The sequence below is a fragment of the Aedes albopictus genome, chromosome 2 (genome assembly GCF_035046485.1).
Source record: "Aedes albopictus strain Foshan chromosome 2, AalbF5, whole genome shotgun sequence".
NCBI lineage: Eukaryota > Metazoa > Arthropoda > Insecta > Diptera > Culicidae > Aedes > Aedes albopictus.
The window spans coordinates 401,094,312-401,119,933 of NC_085137.1; the positions used below are offsets into that span (position 1 = coordinate 401,094,312).

The 25,622-nt window shown below is 42.9% G+C and overlaps 1 protein-coding gene across 5 annotated transcripts in view; it reads right to left on the minus strand.

Annotated features, from left to right (window-relative positions):
- LOC109403681 (diacylglycerol kinase 1) overlaps positions 1 to 25,622 on the minus strand; it is a 598,539-nt gene that overhangs the window by 84,402 nt on the left and 488,515 nt on the right. For all 5 annotated transcript variants that reach the window (XM_062853302.1, XM_062853304.1, XM_062853305.1 and 2 more), the window contains one exon: positions 24,404 to 24,512. In XM_062853302.1, coding sequence (XP_062709286.1) covers positions 24,404 to 24,512 — 109 coding nt within the window. The remainder of the gene's footprint in view (positions 1 to 24,403; positions 24,513 to 25,622) is intronic.

Below are 25,622 nucleotides of genomic sequence, written 5' to 3' on the forward strand. Positions count from 1 at the left end.
AAGCCCGTCTGCATGTTTTACCTGTGTGGAATCTCTGTGGACTTCATATAATCAATCCATCATGTGTCAATAAAAAGGTCTCGCACAAATATTCCTAGGAAAATTTGATGACCTAATCGAAGTCATGCCTTGACTTCAGAGAACCATAGACGGACAACAATGAGAGTTTTTTGCACGCGGAAAACAATGGTTAGCTCCAGAAACCAAGACTACATCGAACAGGAGTAAGTAAATTCCTCGACTACATTCCTGAATACTCGGGATATCTTGATTGATGTCCCGAGTACTCTATATCTAGTCGAGGAATTCACTTACTCCAGTTCAATGTTATATTGGCTTATGGAGCCAATTGTTGTTTCCTGAGTGCAAAAAAACTTGTTGTTGTCCATCCACGGTTCTCTGAAGTCAAGACATGACTTCGCTTAGGTCATCAAATTTTCCTAGGAATAGTTGTGAGAGACCTTTTTCAGGCAAAACATGTGATTACAGTTCATCAACAGCTCATAAAGCTCAAGGCCTGACTTCAACCAAGATATCCCGTGTATTCAGAAATCTAGTCGAGGAATTCATATACTCCTGTTCGATGCAGTATTAGTTTCTGGAGCTAACCATTGTTTTCCGCGTGCAAAAAACTCTCATTGTTGTCCGTCTATGGTTTTCTGAAGTCAAGTCATGACTTCGCTTAGGTCAGCATATTTGCCTAGGAATAATTGTGCGAGACCTTTTTATTGACATGATAAAATATGAGTTAATGTAGTGCCAAGAGGTTTCACATAGGTAAAACATGTGATAAGAGTTTACGAATTCTAGGTTTCAATAACTTTTCAATGATAAGCCGCAGCCTATTGTGCAGCCTTATGCTACTATATGCACGCGGTGAGTTCAATGTTCGATTAGAAATCTTCAAGAGTATAGGTCATCGGATCTAAAAGCGTAATCACGTTGGAATGTTTTCCCTTCTAGAATTGCCTGAAACTTTCACAAAACGCTCTGAAATTTCTCTGAAGCTCACTGTAGGAATAATATGTGTTAAAAAGAATATTTATATTGATATATCGAAGATTTAGAATAAAAATATCTGTTTGAGGTATTTCAAATTCAATATTTAATGACATGTTTTGTGCTAGTGTACTAGATCACTTTTGGGACGACTCGGAAAATGGACAGATTCGAAGAATGAACATGAAAGAAGAACGTGTGTGGCTGCACGAGCAAGCTTTCAATAGCCGAGCGGAATGATACCAACGAGCGGATGGATGGTACGCATTACTATTTCGAGTGACTCAAAATCTTTGACCTCACTGACACTATCTTGGATTGAGGGTTTCAAGCTCAATTGCTCCAATCTAGCGTCAAGCTCACAAGAAGATTCTAACATTTCCATCGAAAAAGATTCTAACATTACCTCTTATCATTCTTCTATCAGATTACTATTTCGAGTGACTCACAATCCTTGACCTCACTTACACTATCTTGGATTGAGGGTTTCAAGCTCAATTGCTCCAATCTAGCGTCAAGCTCAGAAAAAGATTCTAACATATCCATCGAAAACGATTCTAACATTACCTCTTATCATTCTTCTATCAGATTACTATTTCGAGTGACTCACAATCATTGACCTCACTTACACTATCTTGGATTGAGAGTTTCAAGCTCAATTGCTCCAATCTAGCGTCAAGCTCAGAAAAAGATTCTACCATTTCCATCGAAAACGATTCTAACATTACCTCTTATCATTCTTCTATCAGATTACTATTTCGAGCGACTCAAAATCTTTGACCTCACTTACACTATCTTGGATTGAGGGTTTCAAGCTCAATTGCTCCAATCTAGCGTCAAGCTCAGAAAAAGATTCTAACATTTCCATCGAAAACGATTCTAACATTACCTCTTATCATTCTTCTATCAGATTACTATTTCGAGCGACTCAAAATCTTTGACCTCACTTACACTATCTTGGATTGAGGGTTTCAAGCTCAATTGCTCCAATCTAGCGTCAAGCTCACAAGAAGATTCTAACATTTCTATCGAAAAAGATGGTAACATTATCTCCTATCATTCTTCTATCAGATTACTATTTCGAGTGACTCACAATCCTTGACCTCACTTACACTATCTTGGATTGAGGGTTTCAAGCTCAATTGCTCCAATCTAGCGTCAAGCTCAGAAAAAGATTCTAACATATCCATCGAAAACGATTCTAACATTACCTCTTATCATTCTTCTATCAGATTACTATTTCGAGTGACTCACAATCATTGACCTCACTTACACTATCTTGGATTGAGGGTTTCAAGCTCAATTGCTCCAATCTAGCGTCAAGCTCAGAAAAAGATTCTAACATTTCCATCGAAAACGATTCTAACATTACCTCTTATCATTCTTCTATCAGATTACTATTTCGAGCGACTCAAAATCTTTGACCTCACTTACACTATCTTGGATTGAGGGTTTCAAGCTCAATTGCTCCAATCTAGCGTCAAGCTCCGAAAAGGATTCTAACATTTCCATCGAAAACGATTCTAACATTACCTCTTATCATTCTTCTATCAGATTACTATTTCGAGCGACTCAAAATCTTTGACCTCACTTACACTATCTTGGATTGAGGGTTTCAAGCTCAATTGCTCCAATCTAGCGCCAAGCTCACAAGAAGATTCTAACATTTCCATCGAAAAAGATTCTAACATTACCTCTTATCATTCTTCTATCAGATTACTATTTCGAGTGACTCACAATCATTGACCTCACTTACACTATCTTGGATTGAGGGTTTCAAGCTCAATTGCTCCAATCTAGCGTCAAGCTCAGAAAAAGATTCTAACATTTCCATCGAAAACGATTCTAACATTACCTCTTATCATTCTTCTATCAGATTACCATTTCGAACGACTCAAAATTTTTGACCTCACTTACACTATCTTGGATGAGGGTTTCAAGCTCAATTGCTCCAATCTAGCGTCAAGCTCAATAAAAGATTCTAACATATCCATCGAAAAAGATTCTAACATTACCTCTTATCATTCTTCTATCAGATTACTACTATTTCGAGCGACTTAAAATCTTTGACCTCACTTACACTATCTTGGATGAGGGTTTCAAGCTCAATTGTTCCAATCTAGCGTCAAGCTCACAAAAAGATTCTAACATTTCCATCGAAAAAGATTCTAACATTACCTCTTATCATTCTTCTATCAGATTACTATTTCGAGTGACTCACAATCCTTGACCTCACTTACACTATCTTGGAGTGAGGGTTTACAGCTCAATTGTTCCAATCTAGCGTCAAGCTTAGAAAAAGATTCTAACATTTCCATCGAAAACGATTCTAACATTACCTCTTATCATTCTTATATCAGATTACTATTTCGAGTGACTCACAATCATTGATCTCACTTACACTATCTTGGATTGAGGGTTTCAAGCTCAATTGCTCCAATCTAGCGTCAAGCTCACAAGAAGATTCTAACATTTCCATCGAAAAAGATTTTAACATTACCTCTTATCATTCTTCTACAGTGAGGATTCGCTCGTTGGGTCACGACTGCGCCCCGATTAGCGAATCGTGTTCGTTCGTTGGGGCAACTGACAACTGATCAAAATGCTGTAGACACACGCAAGTGACGAGAAATATGTCACGAAACACTCACATACTTGCACAAACGTTCTGTATATAGGAGCTGTGATGCGACGGCGGTCAGACGTCAAACTCTTTTTGACATCGATTTTGACATTGACAGTGCTTTTTAGTTGGGTTTTGCCCCAACCAGTGAACATTCAACTATCGAGACAACCCATTCTTGGATTGAGGGTTTCAAGCTCAATTGCTCCAATCTAGCGTCAAGCTCAATAAAAGATTCTAACATATCCATCGAAAAAGATTCTAACATTACCTCTTATCATTCTTCTATCAGATTACTACTATTTCGAGCGACTCAAAATCTTTGACCTCACTTACACTATCTTGGATTGAGGGTTTCAAGCTCAATTGCTCCAATCTAGCGTCAAGCTCACAAGAAGATTCTAACATTTCCATCGAAAAAGATTCTAACATTACCTCTTATCATTCTTCTATCAGATTACTATTTCGAGTGACTCACAATCCTTGACCTCACTTACACTATCTTGGATTGAGGGTTTCAAGCTCAATTGCTCCAATCTAGCGTCAAGCTCAGAAAAAGATTCTAACATTTCCATCGAAAAAGATTCTAACATTACCTCTTTTCATTCTTCTATCAGATTACTATTTCGAGTGACTTACAATCCTTGGCCTCACTTACACTATCTTGGAGTGAGGGTTTACAGCTCAATTGTTCCAATCTAGCGTCAAGCTTAGAAAAAGATTCTAACATTTCCATCGAAAACGATTCTAACATTACCTCTTATCATTCTTCTATCAGATTACTATTTCGAGTAACTCACAATCATTGACCTCACTTACACTATCTTGGATTGAGGGTTTCAAGCTCAATTGCTCCAATCTAGCGTCAAGCTCAGAAAAAGATTCTAACATTTCCATCGAAAACGATTCTAACATTACCTCTTATCATTCTTCTATCAGATTACTATTTCGAGCGACTCAAAATCTTTGACCTCACTTACACTATCTTGGATTGAGGGTTTCAAGCTCAATTGCTCCAATCTAGCGTCAAGCTCACAAAAAGATTCTAACATATCAATCGAAAAATATTCTAACATTACCTCTTATCATTCTTCTATCAGATTACTATTTCGAGTGACTCACAATCATTGACCTCACTTACACTATCTTGGATTGAGGGTTTCAAGCTCAATTGCTCCAATCTAGCGTCAAGCTCAGAAAAAGATCCTACCATTTCCATCGAAAACGATTCTAACATTACCTCTTATCATTCTTCTATCAGATTACTATTTCGAGCGACTCAAAATCTTTGACCTCACTTACACTATCTTGGATTGAGGGTTTCAAGCTCAATTGCTCCAATCTAGCGTCAAGCTCAGAAAAAGATTCTAACATTTCCATCGAAAACGATTCTAACATTACCTCTTATCATTCTTCTATCAGATTACTATTTCGAGCGACTCCAAATCTTTGACCTCACTTACACTATCTTGGATTGAGGGTTTCAAGCTCAATTGCTCCAATCTAGCGTCAAGCTCACAAGAAGATTCTAACATTTCCATCGAAAAAGATTCTAACATTACCTCTTATCATTCTTCTATCAGATTACTATTTCGAGTGACTCACAATCCTTGACCTCACTTACACTATCTTGGATTGAGGGTTTCAAGCTCAATTGCTCCAATCTAGCGTCAAGCTCACAAAAAGATTCTAACATATCCATCGAAAACGATTCTAACATAACCTCTTATCATTCTTCTATCAGATTACTATTTCGAGTGACTCACAATCATTGACCTCACTTACACTATCTTGGATTGAGGGTTTCAAGCTCAATTGCTCCAATCTAGCGTCAAGCTCAGAAAAAGATTCTAACATTTCCATCGAAAACGATTCTAACATTACCTCTTATCATTCTTCTATCAGATTACTATTTCGAGCGACTCAAAATCTTTGACCTCACTTACACTATCTTGGATTGAGGGTTTCAAGCTCAATTGCTCCAATCTAGCGTCAAGCTCAGAAAAAAGATTCTAACATTTCCATCGAAAACGATTCTAACATTACCTCTTATCATTCTTCTATCAGATTACCATTTCGAACGACTCAAAATCTTTGACCTCACTTACACTATCTTGGATGAGGGTTTCAAGCTCAATTGCTCCAATCTAGCGTCAAGCTCAATAAAAGATTCTAACATATCCATCGAAAAAGATTCTAACATAACCTCTTATCATTCTTCTATCAGATTACTATTTCGAGTGACTCACAATCATTGACCTCACTTACACTATCTTGGATTGAGGGTTTCAAGCTCAATCGCTCCAATCTAGCGTCAAGCTCAGAAAAAGATTCTAACATATCAATCGAAAAAGATATAAGACATATCAACCGGGTCCAGTGCTCAGCTTGGACACACTGATCAACTTCGAACTAGAGTTGGATCTTGATCTTCCTTTTGATCCATCCGGATCTACGCCCAATGAAGCGACGACCAACTTTTCATTTCCGGTCTAAAGTATGATTTCTTGACCCAACCGGGTCCAGTGCTCAGCTTGGACACACTGACCAACTCCGATCTAGAGTTGGATTTTGACCTTCTTTTTGATCCATCCAGATCTACGCCCAGTGAAGCGACGACCAACTTTTCATTTCAGGTCTAAAGTTGGATTTCTTGACCCAACCGGGTCCAGTGCTCAACTTGGACACACTGACCAACTCCGATCTAGAGTTGGATTTTGACCTTCCTTTTGATCCATCCGGATCTACGCCCAATGAAGCGATGACCAACTTTTCATTTCAGGTTTAAAGTTGGATTTCTTGACCCAACCGGGTCCAGTGCTCAGCTTGGACACACTGACCAACTCCGATCTAGAGTTGGATTTTGACCTTCCTTTTGATCCATCCGGATCTACGCCCAGTGAAGCGACGACCAACTTTTCATTTCAGGTCTAAAGTTGGATTTCTTGACCCAACCGGGTCCAGTGCTCAACTTGGACACACTGACCAACTCCGATCTAGAGTTGGATTTTGACCTTCCTTTTGATCCATCCGGATTTACGCCCAATGAAGCGACGACCAACTTTTCATTTCAGGTTTAAAGTTGGATTTCTTGACCCAACCGGGTCCAGTGCTCAGCTTGGACACACTGACCAACTCCGATCTAGAGTTGGATTTTGACCTTCCTTTTGATCCATCCGGATCTACGCCCAGTGAAGCGACGACCAACTTTTCATTTCAGGTCTAAAGTTGGATTTCTTGACCCAACCGGGTCCAGTGCTCAACTTGGACACACTGACCAACTCCGTTCTAGAGTTGGATTTTGACCTTCCTTTTGATCCATCCGGATCTACGCCCAATGAAGCGACGACCAACTTTTCATTTCAGGTTTAAAGTTGGATTTCTTGACCCAACCGGGTCCAGTGCTCAGCTTGGACACACTGACCAACTCCGATCTAGAGTTGGATTTTGACCTTCCTTTTGATCCATCCGGATCTACGCCCAGTGAAGCGACGACCAACTTTTCATTTCAGGTCTAACGTTGGATTTCTTGACCCAACCGGGTCCGGTGCTCTGCTTGGATATGTAATTCCCTACAATCGTGGCCGTTTTTTTTTTTACTTCTGCAATGTATCTTTCCTGTTAATATATAGAGAACTGCAGGCACTAGGTAAACCTCACTGTGTTCGCAAGTTCAGTGAGCTTTTGCTGGCAAATAGAATTTTGAACGAGCGGCGGAAATAATAAATACTCGTTTTCCGCCTTAAAACCAATGTAATACGAAAATGCCGGTTATGTTCTACTTTAACAACACAAAATAAAATCAACCGTACAACTTCCATATTAACGAAATTTGGCAAAAAAAAAAACAATTTGTCGTATCTCCGCGAGAATATAAGTCCATATGTAAACAGCTCGCTGAACTGTCATTGCTCAGCTTTGTGAAGTCATCTATTGTTGTAACAAATATTGGCTTGTTGATAATCATGGATTACTTTGTATTCAGAATAATGTAAAATTTTCATCACAAAATAAATATTTTGAGATATAGAGTCTCTATTTCCTGCGGTCAAATTGCATGAACACAACAATTTTGAGATTAGTTCTATGAAATCTATACATGGCCGATGTAGCGAAACTATGAGCACAGACTGACGTTGTAATATTTATAAACTTCAAAATTACTGAATTACTATTTAACTTTTTTCCAGATTTTTTCAAATGTGCCCCACTTTGCCCACACATAAAGTGAAACAAGAAACACCTGTGGAAAATTAAAACAACCCCCTTCTAAAAAGACTCATTGATTTTTTCACTTACATGCACCTTCTCCTGGAGACACTATTTCTTTTCATTTATTTAAACCTTATGGGGGGTATGCACTTCAAACGGAATCGCTAAAGAAATTTTCGTTCAGTGCATTATTATTCCGTGACCGGAATGATCAAGAAATTTAACACAGCAAGCCCCATTTGATTTGACTTTTCGTTTCAGCTCCGTACTAGGATCCGGAATAAAGTAACGCTTTTTTATTTCTTGAGCGATTCCTTGCCTGATTTTTCACGCATCGATATAGGCCAAGAAACCTCTTGAGAACAGTAACAGATGCGCCTCAAAACTTTCTATAACTAACAACCTCGCCCTTGACCTCGCCAAGTCGCCACTGCCAAACTTACCGAGTGCAATCCAAAATCTCCACCGCAAATCCCACTCAACAAACACTTTTGTCCTTCTCCTCACTAAAAAATATACAATCACTGTATTAGAACAAAAATCAGAGCACCTTGTATCCACCCGCCGGATGGCATGTACCCAAGCATTCGGAAAACAAAATTGAAAAAAATCTACTTCCACTGGCCAATCATTTAAGACATAATCTCTCACTCAAAACTCACATTTTGATTACCACTACCGACTGTGCCATTGTCGGGGTTCGTCAATTATAAATTAAAATACAAAATAATAATTCTTTTGCACTCCATTCTTTTTATTTTTGAATTTACACCTCCCTACCAACGCGCACAACATCACTCGAATACATCATTCTTCAAACTGAACCTCTTTTCACTTTTTCCCGTTCAAACCCGTTCAAATAAAGTTTTTCTTTTTCAATCCCTCTTTCTTTCTCGCTCCCGCATGATGCGTACCATCCATCCGCTCGTTGGTATCATTCCGCTCGGCTATTGAAAGCTTGCTCGTGCAGCCACACACGTTCTTCTTTAATGTTCATTCTTCGAATCTGTCCATTTTCCGAGTCGTCCCAAAAGTGATCTAGTACACTAGCACAAAACATGTCATTAAATATTGAATTTGAAATACCTCAAACAGATATTTTTATTCTAAATCTTCGATATATCAATATAAATATTCTTTTTAACACATATTATTCCTACACTCACCTGTGAGCAGTGATCTAAAATGTATTTTCAAAAACTTTAAGCCCTCTTAAGCTCCTTCAAAACTACCTCTAATGCTTCTGAGACCCTTCTGAATTCACCATTGCGCCTCTTAAGCCCGCTGAAAATCTTGATACTTCCTGTAATGGTTCTGAAAATTCCTAAAACCATCTCCTAGTAACGCACAAGAGAACCTCTGAAACCTTGGCAAACGCTTATTTAAAGTGGCATCGACCAACTAAATAATATTACCCATTATTCGTCATAAAATTATCAAAATTACGTAATTCATACTTGGAAAAATTATATTTATCTTGATCAAACTAGTAAAAGGGGGCAGGTTTCCAGTGTTGCCCAACAGATTGCGCTAGTGGTTGCTTTGTTTACTCTGAGGGAATGAACAATTCCAAATTAAGTTTCCGAATTCCTGAAGAATTTTGAACACTATGAGTTGAGACTCCACAGGTCAATGAAGAATAGGCTATGTGTGCCATCAGTAATCTCATGCTTCCATATTCATCCTATTCGAAAACAAGCTATGATGGCACCCATTGAATACGTTCTTTTTTGTTTTCATGCGTGCTCACTTCTAACAAAAAATACAAAAATATGAAACAAAACAAACAACGCTTCAATCCTTTGTTTTTCGTAGGATGAAAATGGGAGCCACATGTTTAATAAGAGAACCAATATCCTAGTTATGAAAATTAGTACATACATGCGATTTTTTATTCATGAATTGACTGTTGTGGGCTGCTCGAGCTGCCGCCGTCAGTACCTAGTTCAAATCTGGCTTTAAACTGGATCAAATTATGATTACAATAGTTCAAATTAAGATTAAAATCATAGGTGACAAATAATCAAATTTTTCAATGGAATTCGATGTAAAATTCCAATTTTTTACTATTTTACATTTCAGTGAGATTTTCCCGTAGTAAATTATTTTAATGTGCGAGAAAATATCGGTCTAAATAACCGCCGCTTTAGAAAGCCGAAATTTGGTTCAACTTTTAAAAAGGCAATAACACCGTCTTTGACCTTGTGGCCTCTACAGACTGAACATTACTAATATTTGACAACGGACAACACATATTACACCCGGTGGCCCAGTGGAGAATTTTTTGCTTGACGAAAAGTTATCACCGACTGGAGCGGGAATCCACACTCCGAGGCATACGAGACACCTATACGACTGACGCAGCTAACCGCTCGGCCACGAAGTCCACACCTCCATCCAAGATTTGTGCAAGTATTAAGGACATACCTGTTAGAATCCCAAAATGGCCGCCACAATGGCTGATTTTGGCACCTACTCACGATTTCGAGGGCACAAATCTCTTCGTAAACAAAACCAGCGTACCTGATCTTCTTATTTTAAGTTTATCCCTTTATAAGGCAGTGGCAACTTTATTGCCACCTCATAAATTTTTTTTTTCTGCTCGCTTAGGAAATGTTCCCAACTTCTGTTTTAAATATTGAACACATTTGACCTTTGTTATCATTCATTATTTTTTTGAGCCATAACAAACATGAATTGGCTGTTTTAGAACAAAAGTTCTTTGACAAAACTGCCATTTTTGAGCCAGTGAAGGTATATAAGCTCGAACTTTGGTTGTGGCTAGCAAATCACAAATCTATTGATGACGAATGCAAGGTCTATGTTCCTTCTACTCGTAGACAAAATTTCAGCTGGTTTGCTTTACTACTTTAAAATACTCAGCTTTTTGAAAAATTGTACTAAAATAAATGGTCATGTACTAAAATGACAATATCTTTCAAAATAATCATCCAATCGTGTCTCAATCCAAACATGTAACTCATGAATGTTAGAGCAATTACCTGTCAAAAAAATAGCATGATTGATTAACGCAATCTGTTCGTGCATTACACGAAGGAGAATTTGTGCGCCATCTCTACGTGAGGCTTGACACTACACGCAGCCGTCCATTCCCTAGTTCGTCGAGTTAGATAAACGCCCAAAACGAATACCGAGACAACTATGGCGGTTTACCTTCTTCCGTCGTACCTTGTTATATAAGGCGCGCTGTGACGTACCACGACTCTCTTTCTCTTCACCTCTACTACCAGCGAATCGTCATCGTCATCACGGAAGTGGATCACCCAAAATCAACGATACGAAGAACCCGAGTGCAAGGTTAGGATAATTGTAATACCAATTTAGTTTGTAATTAAAGTGAAGTAGTTTAAGCAATTAAAGTGGAGTAAATTTAGTGAAATTAATAAACGATTTAAGTTGAAATAGTGCCATGTTAGTGCTGTGTATCCGTGCCGCCATAACTCCCAACGAAAGTTCCTCCAGTGGACCCGAAATCTACATATCTGCTCGCTGTGCTACCGAACAATCCGAAGCTACAGAATTTTAAACGTTCTTGTCGAAAAACTGAAATTTAGACCAATTTTTACCCTTCTTACACCCTTAAGAAGGGTATAAATACCGCTCCAAAAACCGACTTTCGATCCGAGGGTGTTTTTTTTTTCCTTCTAAACCATAGGGGGATAATCTGCTCAACAGACACCCTAACAGAAGGTTAGGGTAGTGTAGGTCTGACAGGCCGTCTTCTACAACAAAAGTAAAATCCAGGACTACTCTCTCCTCGTACCCACTAAACCATTCCTATGGTCGCCAAACCCTACGTCTCTCCGGAACCACCAAGAAGGTATTGCTTCAGAGAGGGGCTAGTGCACATCGCACCCACAAGGTTAGCTGCGTAGCCTGCAGCAACGAACATCGATGACTGGCTCTGGAGAGTCCATCACGATAGCATGCTGGCGCTTAGCCAGTTTCCCGAGTGGTCCTCGCCACTCCCTTTGTCCTCGGAAGGCGGGCAGGGTCAACCCCGCCCGCGCCCTACTGCTGAGCGGACATCAAGAACTGATGCCCACGTGCAACCCGATCTGACCTGCCCGCAAAGGAAGGGTATCACTACCCTTCAGGCCCTATCAGATGCACCCGTAGGTTGCAGACAGCAGGATCTCACCTACCCCGACCCTTGCCGGGGACCCCTTTCCAACCGCGGGCTCGGATCCAACCCAGTAGACCGACGCCACGACAGCACCACTACCGGGACTTCCTCTCCGCGGCCACTTAATCGTTGTAAGGGTCGATCTCGACCGCAGGGCACCGGTATGACCTACGAAGCCGACTCCGAACCCCTGGACCACCTCTTGTACTGCATCTGGACTAGCCATTCTCCGAGTCCACGCGCCACCTCCTCTGTAGCTCCCAGACGATGTGGGTAATAGCCGTTGAAACGGCGTTCCAGCCAAACTCATCCCCACACATCCTCTGGACCAAGTTGTCCGGAGTTGTGTCCTCCCCGCATGTGGCAAGCATGCGGTCACGCATTGTGCGAAAACGCGGGCACACGAACAAAACGTGTTCCGCCGTTTCCTCTAAACCATTGCACACTGGGCATTCGGGAGAATCCGCATGCCCGAAACGGTGTAGATACTGTCGGAAGCAACCATGACCTGTAAGGACCTGTGTCAGGTGGAATGTGACTTCCCCATGGCGCCTATTAATCCAACTATCTACCCTCGGTATCAACCTATAGGTCCACCTTCCTTTGGTGGAACTGTCCCACGCGCGCTGCCATTTGACCATAGAGGCCATCCTGACAGTCCTGCGTATGCCTCTTGTGCCGCGCATTTCGAAGCACTCCATGTCCTCACTGATAAGAATGCTGATAGGCACCATACCAGTAATGACGCAGAGAGCGTCGTGTGACACGGTACGGTACGCGCTCGCAACCCTCAGGCACATAAGCCTGTAAGTACTTTCCAGCTTCCGTCGGTAGCATTTAGTACTTAGCGCGGTGCCCCACGCCGGGCCGCCATACCTAAGTATGGATGTAGCAACACTAGCCAGAAGCTTGCGCTTACTGGCGTACACCGCAGAGCTATTGGACATCATCCGGGACAGTGCCGCAATAGCTGTGGAGGCTCTTTTACAGGCATAATCGACGTGGCTACCGAAGGTAAGCTTATCGTCGATCATCACGCCCAAGTGTTTGACGGAGCGCTTTGACAGGATAGTACAGTCTCCTACACTGATCTCCGTCTGCTGCTCCGACTTCAGGTTGTTAACAACCGTCACCTCTGTCTTGTGGTGAGCCAGCTCCAGTTTCCTGGACCGCATCCACGCCTCCACAACCTTGATCGAGTGGTTGGTAGTCAACTTTACCTCCTCGATCGTTTCACCGTAGACTTCGAGCGTAATGTCGTCGGCAAATCCGACAATCACCACTCCCACTGGATACTCTAACCTCAACACCTCGTCGTACATGACATTCCATAACACCGGACCCAGGATGGAACCTTGCGGGACTCCTGAGGTTATGTGAAAGCACTTCCGACCCACCTCCGTGTCGTAGACTAGTACACGATTCTGAAAGTAACTTCCGAGAATCTTGTACAGGTACTCCGGTATCCCCAGACGCAAGAGCGCATCGGCAATAGCAGACCAGCTGGCGCTATTAAACGCATTCCTTACATCCAGAGTCAGTACCGCGCAAAAGCGAATTCCCCTCCTCTTAGGCTCGAGTGCTTTCTCGGCGGTTTTTGTAACCGACAAGATAGCGTCTACGGTGGACCTCCGCTTCCGGAAGCCGTACTGGTTACTCGAAAGACCATTTTCGCCCTCGGTGAACCGCAACATTCTATTGAGGATGATCTTTTCGAGCACCTTCCCCGCCGTGTCAATCAAGCATATTGGTCTATATGCCGACGGGTCTCCGGGTGGTTTCCCCGCCTTTGGAAATAGTACCAGGCTCTGCCTCTTCCAAGCTTCTGGGAAAACTCCCTCGTCCAGGCATTTCTGCATAGCAGACCTGAACATCTCGGGAGCCTCTGCAATAGCTACTTTTAAGGCCAGGTTCGGAACTCCGTCCGGACCTGGGGCCTTACCTACGCTAAGGGACTTAGCTATCCCCGCAAGTTCCACATCGGTGACTCTCTCCTCATCGCCAGCCCCAGTCCCCGGCTGTCCTACGAAAGGAGGCCAAGGACTAGGATCATGACGCGGAAAAAGTCCTCCAATGATCCCCTCCAACATCTCTGGAGATTGCTCTGTAGGAGCCATCACACCTCTCGTCTTGGCCATAACGATCCTGTAGGCGTCACCCCACGGGTTCGTATTGGCACTCTGACAGAGACCCTCAAAGCAGGCCTTTTTGCTTGCTCTTATCTCGGTCTTGAGCGCGGCTTTTGCAGCGGCGAACACCACCCGCCGTTCGTTTCGCTCTTCCTCTGATCGTGCTCGCTGCATCCGCCGCCTAGCCCGTAGGCAGGCGCGGCGCAGGTCCGCAATCGCGTCGGTCCACCAGTAAGCCGGTGGCCTCCCATTTCTAGGGTGGACTCTCCTAGGCATGGTCGCATCACACGCACGTGAGAGCACCGCTACCAGCTCGTCGCCGTCTAAACCGATTGAGTTTCGCTCACGGCGGAGCGCCTCCCTAAATACCCCTTCGTCGAAGTATGATGTCTTCCACCTGCGAGGGCTTGGCCTTGGCCTAGCCGCCTCTTCTTCTATCCGCTGTCTGCTGTTATTGTAGTCGATACTGTAGCGAACCGCCAGGTGGTCGCTGTGAGTGTAGCCATCATCTACTCTCCAGTTCGAACTACTTGTTAGGCCAGGACTACAAAAGGTCACGTCAATAATTGACTCCGCTCCGTTTCGACTAAAGGTACTCTTGGTACCGACATTAGCCAAGTCGACATCTAAGATGGCCAGTGTTTCTAGCAGGATCTGACCCCGCTGGTTCGTGAAACGGCTTCCCCATTCCACGGCCCAGGCATTAAAGTCGCCCGCTATTACCACCGGCCTTCGCCCTGTTAGCACGGTCGTTAAGCGGTCCAGCATTTGCGTGAACTGCTCGATCGGCCACCGCGGAGGCGCATAACAGCTACAGAAGAAGACCCCGTTTACTTTGGCGACCACGAAGCCCTCATAGGTAGTAGACACCAACTCCTGAACGGGGTATTTACCCGTCGTCCATATCGCCGCCATTTTTCTGGTCCCATCCGCGACCCAGTTGCCGTTGCCGGCGGGTACTCGGTATGGGTCCGATATGATGGCGATATCCGTCTCCCACTCAGAAACTGCCTGACAAAGCAGTTGCTGAGCCGCATCACAGTGGTTCAGGTTCAGCTGCGTTACCTGCACTGTGATTTGTTGTTCACTGCGGCTTTCTTGAAGGCCGGGCACCTTGGGCCACCCATCGGATGTCTGTTGTTCGAGGATTTCCCGGTACAGATCATGCAGATGGGCGGACTCGTGCAGCTTTGGGCCTTATGACCTTCAGCGCCGCATCGCCTGCACAGTTTGCGCCTGTCGGGGCCTTTGCAGTCCCACGACTTGTGTCCTGGTTCCAGACACCTGAAGCAAACCTCTGGTGGCTCGTGGAATGTCAGGTGACATACACACCAACCCACCTTTATGCTCCCTACTTTAACGGACTTTTTGACGTCCGCCACAGGTAGCTGAACCAAAGCTATCTGTGTCCCTGCTGGCCCTTTCCGTAGCTTAACGGCTGCGGCGGCCACCTGCACATCGCACTGTTGCCGCAGTGCCGTGACGAGCTCTTCCACTTCGGTGATCTCATCGATGTCCTTGACCTTCAGAGTCGCCTCATGTGTCAGAGCTCTCACCTGCACACCCTCACCAAGGACCTCTTCTGCCAGCCTCTTATAGGCGGCGCCCTTGTGCTCCTTCTGGCGCTTCAGCTCCAGGATCATCTCGCCCGTACGAGTACGTCTAATACTGCGTACATCGGCTCCAAGACCCTCAAGCTTGGCTTTGCTTCGCATCATCTTCAAGACGTCCGAGTACTTGGACTGTTCCGTCTTGATGACGATAGCGTCGCCTTTCTCGCGCTTGGCACCTGCCCTCCTACGCCTTGGCTTGGCGTCCTGCGCTACTACCTGCGGATTCGCCTTCTTCTTCCTCTTCCGCTCTACCTTCGTCCAAGGGGGGTCCTCCCCTTGGATCGCCCTACTCTGTGGCTGTTGAGGGCCCACTAGCGGTCGCAACCCCTTGTTCCCATCGTTCCGGGACGGGCCAGCCTTTTCAGGCCCACCCTTCCCAGCTTTCCGGGAACCCTGGCTGGGGTCCGACCTTCCGGCATTATTACCGACTTTCGGGGTAATGATTCGCCTGGCCTTGCGGGCACCGCCAGACAGCTCCTCGCCTGACGGTTGCCTCGCCCGCTTCTGCGATTGCTTGCCCCGTTTGTCGCGAGCAGTCGCTTCCGCCTTATTCGGACTTCCTGCGAAGGAGAAGGCCTCCGTTTGGGTAAACTTCGGCACTTTCTCATTTGCAGGCTCCGCTGCTGCAGCAGTCAGCAACGCGAGTGCCGCGTGCTCCTGCTTGGCATCGTCGATCGACGCCCTAAGTCGAAGCAAGGCCGTTTTCAGGTCCTTGCTTATGTTCGACTTAGTGGACGCAAAGTCGATGATTTTGCCAAGCTGCTGCTCAGCCACCTCTATTGCGGACCGTCCTTTGGATCCTCGGTTGACGGCCCCCAACAACCACGCTCCGTCCATAACCTCCACCGGCTGGCTTGCCGGGAAGTGGACTGGAGCACCCACGCTTGAGCTGCGTACGCAACTCCCAGCGCCTATCTCCTCACTTCTCCTTGTCGGAGATCTCATCAACCCGCTTCTTGCGAAGGGGTTGATCCCACCACTATTTCCACCTAGATTCTGATTTTTATTTGACTTCATGATTAAATCCCACGAGTAGCACGGGAAAGAATGTCCACCACGCCAGAGCCCTGCATTAACGCGGTAAGGGACAGCTTACTGTGGGGGGTGCCCAGGTACCCCACAGGCTCCGTTAAAGATCGAGCATCTTTTTCACCCCCTCGATCACTCATTCCTCAGCACGGGTCGCTTGACACCTTGAATTGGGGTTAGTAGTCCTATTCTTAGCCGGCGACTACGCGGCTGACTCGCAAGCGGGGGGGTGCGTCAGGCCCCAGGACTTTAGTCCCTGCTGCCCCGATCCGAGGGTGTGTGTGTGTGTGTGTGTGTGTGTGTGTGTGTGTGTGTGTGTGTGTGTGTGTGTGTGTGTGTGTGTGTGTGTGTGTGTGTGTGTGTGTGTGTGTGTGTGTGTGTGTGTGTGTGTGTGTGTGTGTGTGTTTCAATAAATTCTTTTCCCATATGAACTCCCAAACAAACTTCAAGTTTAGCATCGCCAAAACGCTAACGGATATAAATAGCTGAAAATGTGACCAGAGCATAGTGGCTTCATATAGAACGTAATAAAAAGAGTGTCCATCGAACTTTTTGACATGTGTTTTTTTTTCATACAAACTTGAGCCACCCTAGTCCATATACATATGTACCTGCTTATCATTGTCCGTTATGTAGATATGTCTCCTATTTTTGAGAGCGGCAAAAATCTGGATCCGCGACGGGTCCCCAAAACACCCTTGCTGCGCCATCGACATGCACTGGTATGAAATTATACTTGTACTAACCAGGAAAATCCTATCGATTAATTTAATCATCCTTGCTTTCTTACTTACAAATGTACTACAGGGTGCGGCAGGAAAAAATGCGAAAAGTTCAAGGCACTATTACACGCTAAATATGGGATATATATGACTATTTTTTCATGACAGTGTATCAGTCAATGTCTATATTCTAGCACTGAAAAATAAAAATGAACATATTTGATGTTTAACATGTGATAATGTAGGCCTAATAAGCGGATATCAATAAACTGCGCGCCCAATGGTCGTTAAACAAAATGACTATAACAGTAACAAAATTAGCTCAAATTCGATGAACAACCAGACCACACTGATCTAGAGCCATGTAGTTTCACATACCAGATGAAATAAGTACATATATTTGATGATATTGTAGAGAAAATCAAAAATTTTGTTTTATCAGATGCGAAATTTAGCGACCTGTGTGATTTTCTGCGGTTTGAAAATTCTGGTTGTCTTCATCTTCAGGCGCCGCCCTGTAAAGGTTAGTGACCAAAATGGGAAATTTTTTAATTAACTTTTCAGAAAACTAGCCTATTACAGATCATGGAACGTTGAAACATAGATTGGTTAATGTCAAATGGACGAAAATGAGGTTTGAAGTTGAAAAACACTTTCGCATTTTTTCCTGCCGCATACTGTATAATGGTTTAAATGCCTTCAAATAATTGACTCAGTTCGTTTATAGCAGTAGATACATATTAACAAGATTCCTGGCAGTAGCATTTAATTCGAAAGCAAAGCATACATGCTTGGAGCACAAACCTCACCATTATTTACGCTAGTAAACCTAAGAAAACGATTGTTACCCGTTCAAACGATTAAACCCGGCTCGTTTCCTTCGAAGATACACTTGCTCCTGTCGGTTTCGTTCCCTTTTGATTCAATCCGGCTGGATATGTTTGAGGTCTTCAGACATGCTTGCGAGCAGAGTGTCAGAACAAAACTCTGTGTATGGCGGGTTCGATATCAGCTCCGAAAGGGGACCTTAAAGCACAGAATATTTCTCAGTTTTTCTGTGCATACCATTTTACCAAAAGCATAGCTTACAAAGACAAAGAAAGTGTTTTTGAAAACTTCCGAGAAAATTCTCGTAAAGAAGTATGAGAGGAAAGTCAAATTCCACTGGGAGTGTAAAGCAACGAAGGCCAAGGATGATGTGTGCGTGTGTGAAGCACAAGCGTAATTCAATAAATTACTGGAACCAGTCCGCACGCTATCCCACAAACGACCATACTGCTTGCTTGGCTCCAAGAAGAAAGTTCCTCCGGGGCCCCTGGCTAATCTGCACTTAACGTAATTGTGTTTCCAGCACGCTATTCTTCTTCAAACAGACTGAACCCCAATAGAAAGATAGAGGTAGAGGTATGTGCAATGAATGCTACCGAAATAGGGGGTGTCTGGTGAACTCTGGAAACCGAAATGGTGTGGCACAATTTGATCAATCACCACATTGTGAACCCTCTGCACTTACCTACGTACCCCAAATATACGCCAATCGTAGCGAATCCTTACTGAATCCTTTCTCGCCTCTTTGAAGGCAAATATTTCTCTTCTAAGCTCATACGAAACGAAGCGTTCCAGAATGGGGCAGCGTCGAAGCCTGGCAACCGCAGGCTGTGGTCGATTGATTCCCAGTGTACTAAATACCTACATATCCATATCATCAGCAGCGCCATCATCATCGCCGTCATCATCTGCTTAGTTCGAAAACTGAGAACGATCAAAACCCCAAAGTGGTGAATTAATGGAGGGTATGCAAATCGATATTAGCTTTTTCGATTGGGCAAACAAAATTTTCAAATTACTAAGGATCAACTTCATCCCAACGACGACCACAGTCTATACGGCAAAACGGCAATGATGGTGGTGGCAGCCATCAATCACGTCAGTAGAGTGGAAAATATGTAGTTTCGATAGGCAGGTTCTGGATGAAAGTGGATTGGTTTAAGCATTTCAATCGACAGGTCTTCCTAGTTTTTGGTTATAATTATTATAATTATTATTCTGAATAACTTCTCTAGGATTTCCCTGGTAATACCTTCGATAATTTAACGGCAATTGATCCAGGACTTCCTCGGGAATTTCTCCAGGAATAACTCGGCATTTTTTTTTCAGGAGCTCCTCGGGAATTCTTTCAGGACTTCCTCGGAAATTTCTCTAAGAGCTCTTCGGCATTTTTTTGTGAACTCCTGGAGGAACTCTTGAGGAATACCTAAAGAAATTCCCGAGGAGTTCCTAGAGGAATTTCCAAGGAACTCCTGGAGAAATTCCCGAGAACTTTTGGAGGAATTCATAAAGAACTGCTGGAGAAATTCTTGAGCAATTCCCGAAGAACTGTTGGAGATACTTCCAAGGCGTTCCAGAAAAAATCTTGAGGAGTTCCTGGAGAAATTTCTGAAGAGTTCCTGAAGGAACTTCCGAGAAACTCCTGGAGAAATTCCCGCGGAACTTCCAAGGAACTCCTGAACGAATTTTCAAGGAACTCTTGGAGGAACTCCCGAGGAATTTCTAGGGAAATTCTCAACGAATGCCTAGAGAAATTTCCGCGGAACTGCTGGAGAAATTCCTGAGAAACTTCTGGAGGAATTCCCGAAAAACTCCTGCAAGAATTTTCGAGGACCTCCTGGAGAAATTTCCGAGAAACTCGTAGAGAAATTACCAAGAGACTTCTGGAATAATTTCTGTGGAATTCCTGGAAGAATTTCCGAGAAACTTCAGGAAAAAATGCCAAGAAACTCCTGGAGGAATTTCCGAGGAACTCCTGGAGGAGCTTCTAAAAGAACTCCTTGAAAAATTCTAGAAGAAGTCTTGGATAAATTTCCCAGGAACTTCTGGAGGAAATCCCGAGGAACTCTTGTAGGAATTTCCGAGAAGTTTCTTAAGGAATTTCATGAGGAATTTCAGGTACTCCTGTAGGAATTCTCGATCAACTCCAGGAAGAATTCCCAAGAAACTCCTGCGAGATTTTTCGAGGAACTCCTGGAGAAATTTCCTTCTAGAAGAATTCCCAGAATAATTCTTTTTGGAACTCCTGGCGGAATTCAATTCCCAAAGAATTCGTGGAGGAACTCCCGAGGTACTCCTAGAGAAATTGCCAAATAACTGCTGAAGAAATTCTTGGGAAACTCGTGGAGAAATGATCAACGAACTCCTTGAGGAGTTGCCATTGAATTCCTGGAGAATTTCCGATGAACTTTTGAAAGAATTTCCGAGGAACTCCTGAAGATATTCCCGGGAACGTATGAGTGAATTCCTTTGGAACTCCTGGTAGGTTTTTAGTAAAACTCCATAATCATAAAGACATTTTGGAAGTAACATTTGAGAAATTCTTCCAATGAAAACTTTCAGATACATATTATTGAAACTGTGAAGGAATTCCTTCAAGAAGTCTTCAGAAAAACAGAGGAACCCCTGGAAGAAGCTTTACCTAGCATCTCACGAATACATCAGTCAATTCTCGAAATCTTCTGACTGTTATCACGCGAACTTGTTTCAGATAAATAACCCCACATCGTTCCAAAATCGCCAATGAAATCCCCGTCATATGGAAACCTTAGATTTCTTCAGATCAACCTGATCTTTATTTCCGAGCATTTGGTTATTGTCCAGCTTCTTCCCAGCATCCTTACATTTTTCTGCCACCACCAGCTATTTTCTGGATTAGCCTGCCTCCAGAATCACCAATTTCTGACCTCTATTGGTGTTATAGATTCTCCTCGAAATCACAATCCTACTCATAAAATTATAATTATACATATTCCATAAACAAACAACTAAAAACAGCATCACTTTGTCTCGGTACCTTCAATGTAAACATTTCAAGAATATGAATCATTTAAAAGCAACTCAAGCAGTAAACTTCTCTAATTTAATGAATAACAAGGAAGTTTCAGGTGGCTATCAATGGAATTTCAAGAGTGGTGGGCTCAGAGGCGTTACAGAGGGCTTCAGGGTCGTTTTCAGGTGGTCTCGGAGTGTCTTAGGTGCGTTACAAAGGGCCCAAGGGAGTTTCAGAAGGTTTTCGATAGCATATTACGAAGTTTCAGAGGGTTTTCAGGAGGTTTTGAAGGCGTTATAGGGGCGATTTCGGGGCGTTTCGGATGGTCTTAAGTGCGTTACATGGTGTCCAAAAGGATTTCAGGGAGCTTTCGGTGGCATTTCAGGAAGTTTCAAAGGAACTTAAGCGGGTTTAAGATGCGCTATCGGGGCGGTTTCGGATGCTTGGGAAGGTCTGAGGTACGTAACATTTCTTATGGATTTTCAGTGGATTTCGCAAGCGTTACACAAGTAACCATTAACCCGTAAAAAGTCGAATATAGAACCTGACAAATTGGTTCTACATCCTCTTATAGAGCTGCTCAATTGCCACTTTTGGCGAATAATTCGATTGATAAAACAACATAGTTAGGGCATCTCGACGGTTCAAAATGATATGGGAGGGTGACGATTTAGTAAAAAGCTTGGTGGGACGAAAGCAGGAATTGATGCAGTAGAAGCAATATTTATATAAATAGTCGGGACACGTAGCAAGGAGGGCTGCAGAAGAGAGAAATAAGCCTTATTTTTTTTTTTTTTTTTTTATTTATGTGTATAAATAAGCCTTATATAGAGCTTATAAAGAGCTTTTTAGCACTTACAAGCTATTCAATGGCCGTTATAATGCTCAGAACAGTGCTTAGTGGTTGTTTACCTGGGTCTCGTCCGTTATCCTCCGGCACTACCACCCGTTCCTATGTCGGCTTGTAGCAGTGCCTATCCCTTCTAACATTGCCGGATAAACTCAGAGTGTTGAGATTATCGCTCTCGTGGATCTCACTTATCCGCTCGTTCAGTTTCTGGTGATAGTCAGGTACCGTACCGTCTGCTGTAAAACGCTGGATGTTGAAACCCATCGATTGCCGGTTGTTAGAGTCTGACACGGTTCATAACGGTGTCACAATCTTACTAACTACGAGGTAGTGAACTGAGTCGAGTCAATTCGGTTGCCAACTTCGCCGTTTGGGTGTCTACAGGTGTACTTGCGGATATTTTTGCGTGTAAAGCAGGTGCTACTTGGTCATCCTTCTGGCAGCAGCCAAATTTATCAATCTTAGGTCATTGTCGTTTGTGACGGAGTAAAGATTCTTTGTACTGATGATTGGACGGAAAAAGTCCTCTCTTCCGACCTGCGTGTTAACGTCCCGATGACAATCTTAACGTCATGTTTTGGGTACTCTACATTGGTCTTGTCAAGGCATTCGTGAAACGGATTCTTCGCGTCGTCGGTTTTTTTCGTTGATCACGTTCATCAGACTTGGGTCACCGCACTTCGTGAATAGCTGCAAGGTATATACCGACTATCTGCAATCCACGAGCCAAAAGTCTCACTCGTTCAGGTTCATTCAAGGTCCAGAAGTTCCAGGTTTCCAATCATAGCCCTCATTTCGTTGCCGATTTGGTATCCGAGAGTATCGCGGGGTCGCACTGTTGGAACCTATAGCTGACGCGATAACGCATTTCATACTCGGCTGCTGAATGCCAGAACAGACGCTGCTTGAGCCGTACCTTCTTGGTGAACAGACGCTCGGTACGTACCTTCTAAGTCAGAAGGACAACAGTGCCTAGACTGCATTACCAGCTAAGCACACAAGTCTTAGCAGGTGGTCTTTGTCATCGCTTGGCCCATGGAAGCATGAGGTAGGAACTTGTGAAACCAGACTCTTAGAGCCGCAATACATAAGCGGGCAGCAGTTTTCATTTTGTTTGGATGCTTTAGGATATCCAAACCATCCAGGAGATAAGACTTACATGGTCAACAGGACCTACCGCAGCCAGTAGATATAACTTTGTTGGTTTTGAGCGTTATTAGTCAACGTGGTTAGCATTGTAAGGTTTACAAAATTTCCTGAAGTTCAGGACTTCTACAAAATCTACCACAATCACCATTCAATCTACGCTAGTGGTTTATGGGAATTGTTGTCCATGGTATTTCTTACAGGATTGCAAAATGTTCTCCAGTTCACGACTTTCAAGTTCTACAGAATCTACCTCAATTGCCATTCAATCTACGTTTGCGTTTTTGTCCTCTGATATCCATGATTCTTTTCAACCCAACATAAAGTACTTTTCCGGTGGTTCGATAAAGTATGTAAGGTATAGAATATGTCCTGGAGCACAGGACCTTAAATATCTCCAGAATGTTCCACAATCGTCAGTCAATCTACGGTTGATGATTATTTTTGTTGTTATCCATAGAAAATAAACACGGTGTCCTGGAGCCCAGAACATTCAAGGCTAACAGAGTCTATCACAATTACCAATCAATCAACGCTTGTTATTCATGGTGCTCGGACACTGTATGGTATGCAACAAGTTCTGGTGTTCATTTTTTTCCAGTTGGGATAGAAATGTTGCTCAGTTTTGCTCTCTTTTAGGTTGCTAGTTTTGTCGAAATGCGAATAGATAAAAAACTGTAAGCATTTCAACTGTTCATTTGAGTAAACAAATAGGGTACCGAGCCACTTGGACAGTGGCTGGTATTTTAGGCACCTTTCGCTATAATTCAGTCAATTCCAAAACAATTGACTTGAAGTTTTGTGCACGGCTAGATACTGTACGTATCCCACCGCGTTCCAAAAATTGTGTCGATTGGTTCAACACTGACTGAGTTATGGTTAAAAAGTGCCCAAAATAGAAGCCCTACGGAAATGATTTCACTTCTCCACCTGACATATTTTTGAAATAAATCGATTCCTCTTTGAAACAGTTTAGGCGACATCTTCTCAATAAAACATACTCATTCGACTACAAATAACACCTGCTACATTTTGTAATAAAACATACTGCATACCAAATATTTTTTCCTGTCAAAAAATTATGTAGAGAACTACAACAGATACGCAACTCACCTAACAGCACCAGCAGTGGAATGGTGGTCAACCCTCCTCGTTGCCATTCCTCCAGCGAAACGCACCCATCGCCGTCGTAGTCGATTTCGGTCATCATATCTTGCAGAATCTGAAATTGGAATCGGAATAATAGCACATCGGATGAATATTCATTCATTCAAGCGCAAATAAACGCCAATATCTGGTCTGGTCTGTATACGGTACGCATTGGCGTATCTAGGATTTTTTCCTAGGGGGTGCCTGGGGGGTGCCAGTTTCAGTGGCTTCCAGCTTGTTTTGCTTTTTATTTGTAAAAAACAAATACCGATCCACCTTCAACTTCTTAGTACAATGATATACTGCGTCGCGGGACAAATTAGCACGAAAATTTAAACGCGCTATATTTCAAAGAACAGTTTAATAAACACTCTCCCCGTCATGTGAGGTTTGAGAACTTGGTAACATTATACGTAATCATACATGGAATTTGTATTTTCAGTTTGATCTTTACAATCATCACAACCCCTTTGTTTTGTGGATTGAATACATTGATTAAAAATACATTTTCAGAGCAATTTGTGTTTTCGGCAAAACATTGTTTCGCTAATTCCTCAGGGAATATTCCCAGCAATTTATTTGAAAATTGATGTGCAATTTATTTTAATTTGGACTTCTTTTAATCTCTGGCAAATTTCTTCGACAATTTCTTTAAGAATTTATTTGGTAATATGTCTGGAATTTGATACTAAACACTTTTTACGCAATTTTTTTAAAAAAGTCATCGGAAATTACTTTGAAAATTTCTTTGGAAACTCCACTAGGAGTTTATAAGGCTTTTTTTTATTCCATTGGCAAATCTTTTGAAATGTTTTCCCGGGAGTACCTTCGCCAATTTTTTTTAGTAGTGTTTCAAGCGATGTTTTGTTAATGTCAACAATTATATTGATATTTGCCTTTTAAAATTCTCCAAACACATTTCTGGCAATTCCTTCGGAAATTCTTTTAGTGAAGCCTTTGGTAATTCATTCAACATTGACTCTGGGAACTTCATCTCAATATTTTTTTTTTTGGAAATGTCTTCGGCAAATCATTCTACTTTTTTTCTCGATTTTCATCGATTTTTTGGACTTCCATTATCTATGCTATTAGGTATGTATTCACCTTCTAGATTTCTTCAGTAATGTAAGGAATTCCTGCAGCAGATGATTTCGGAACACCTTCGGCATTTCCGGTGTTACTT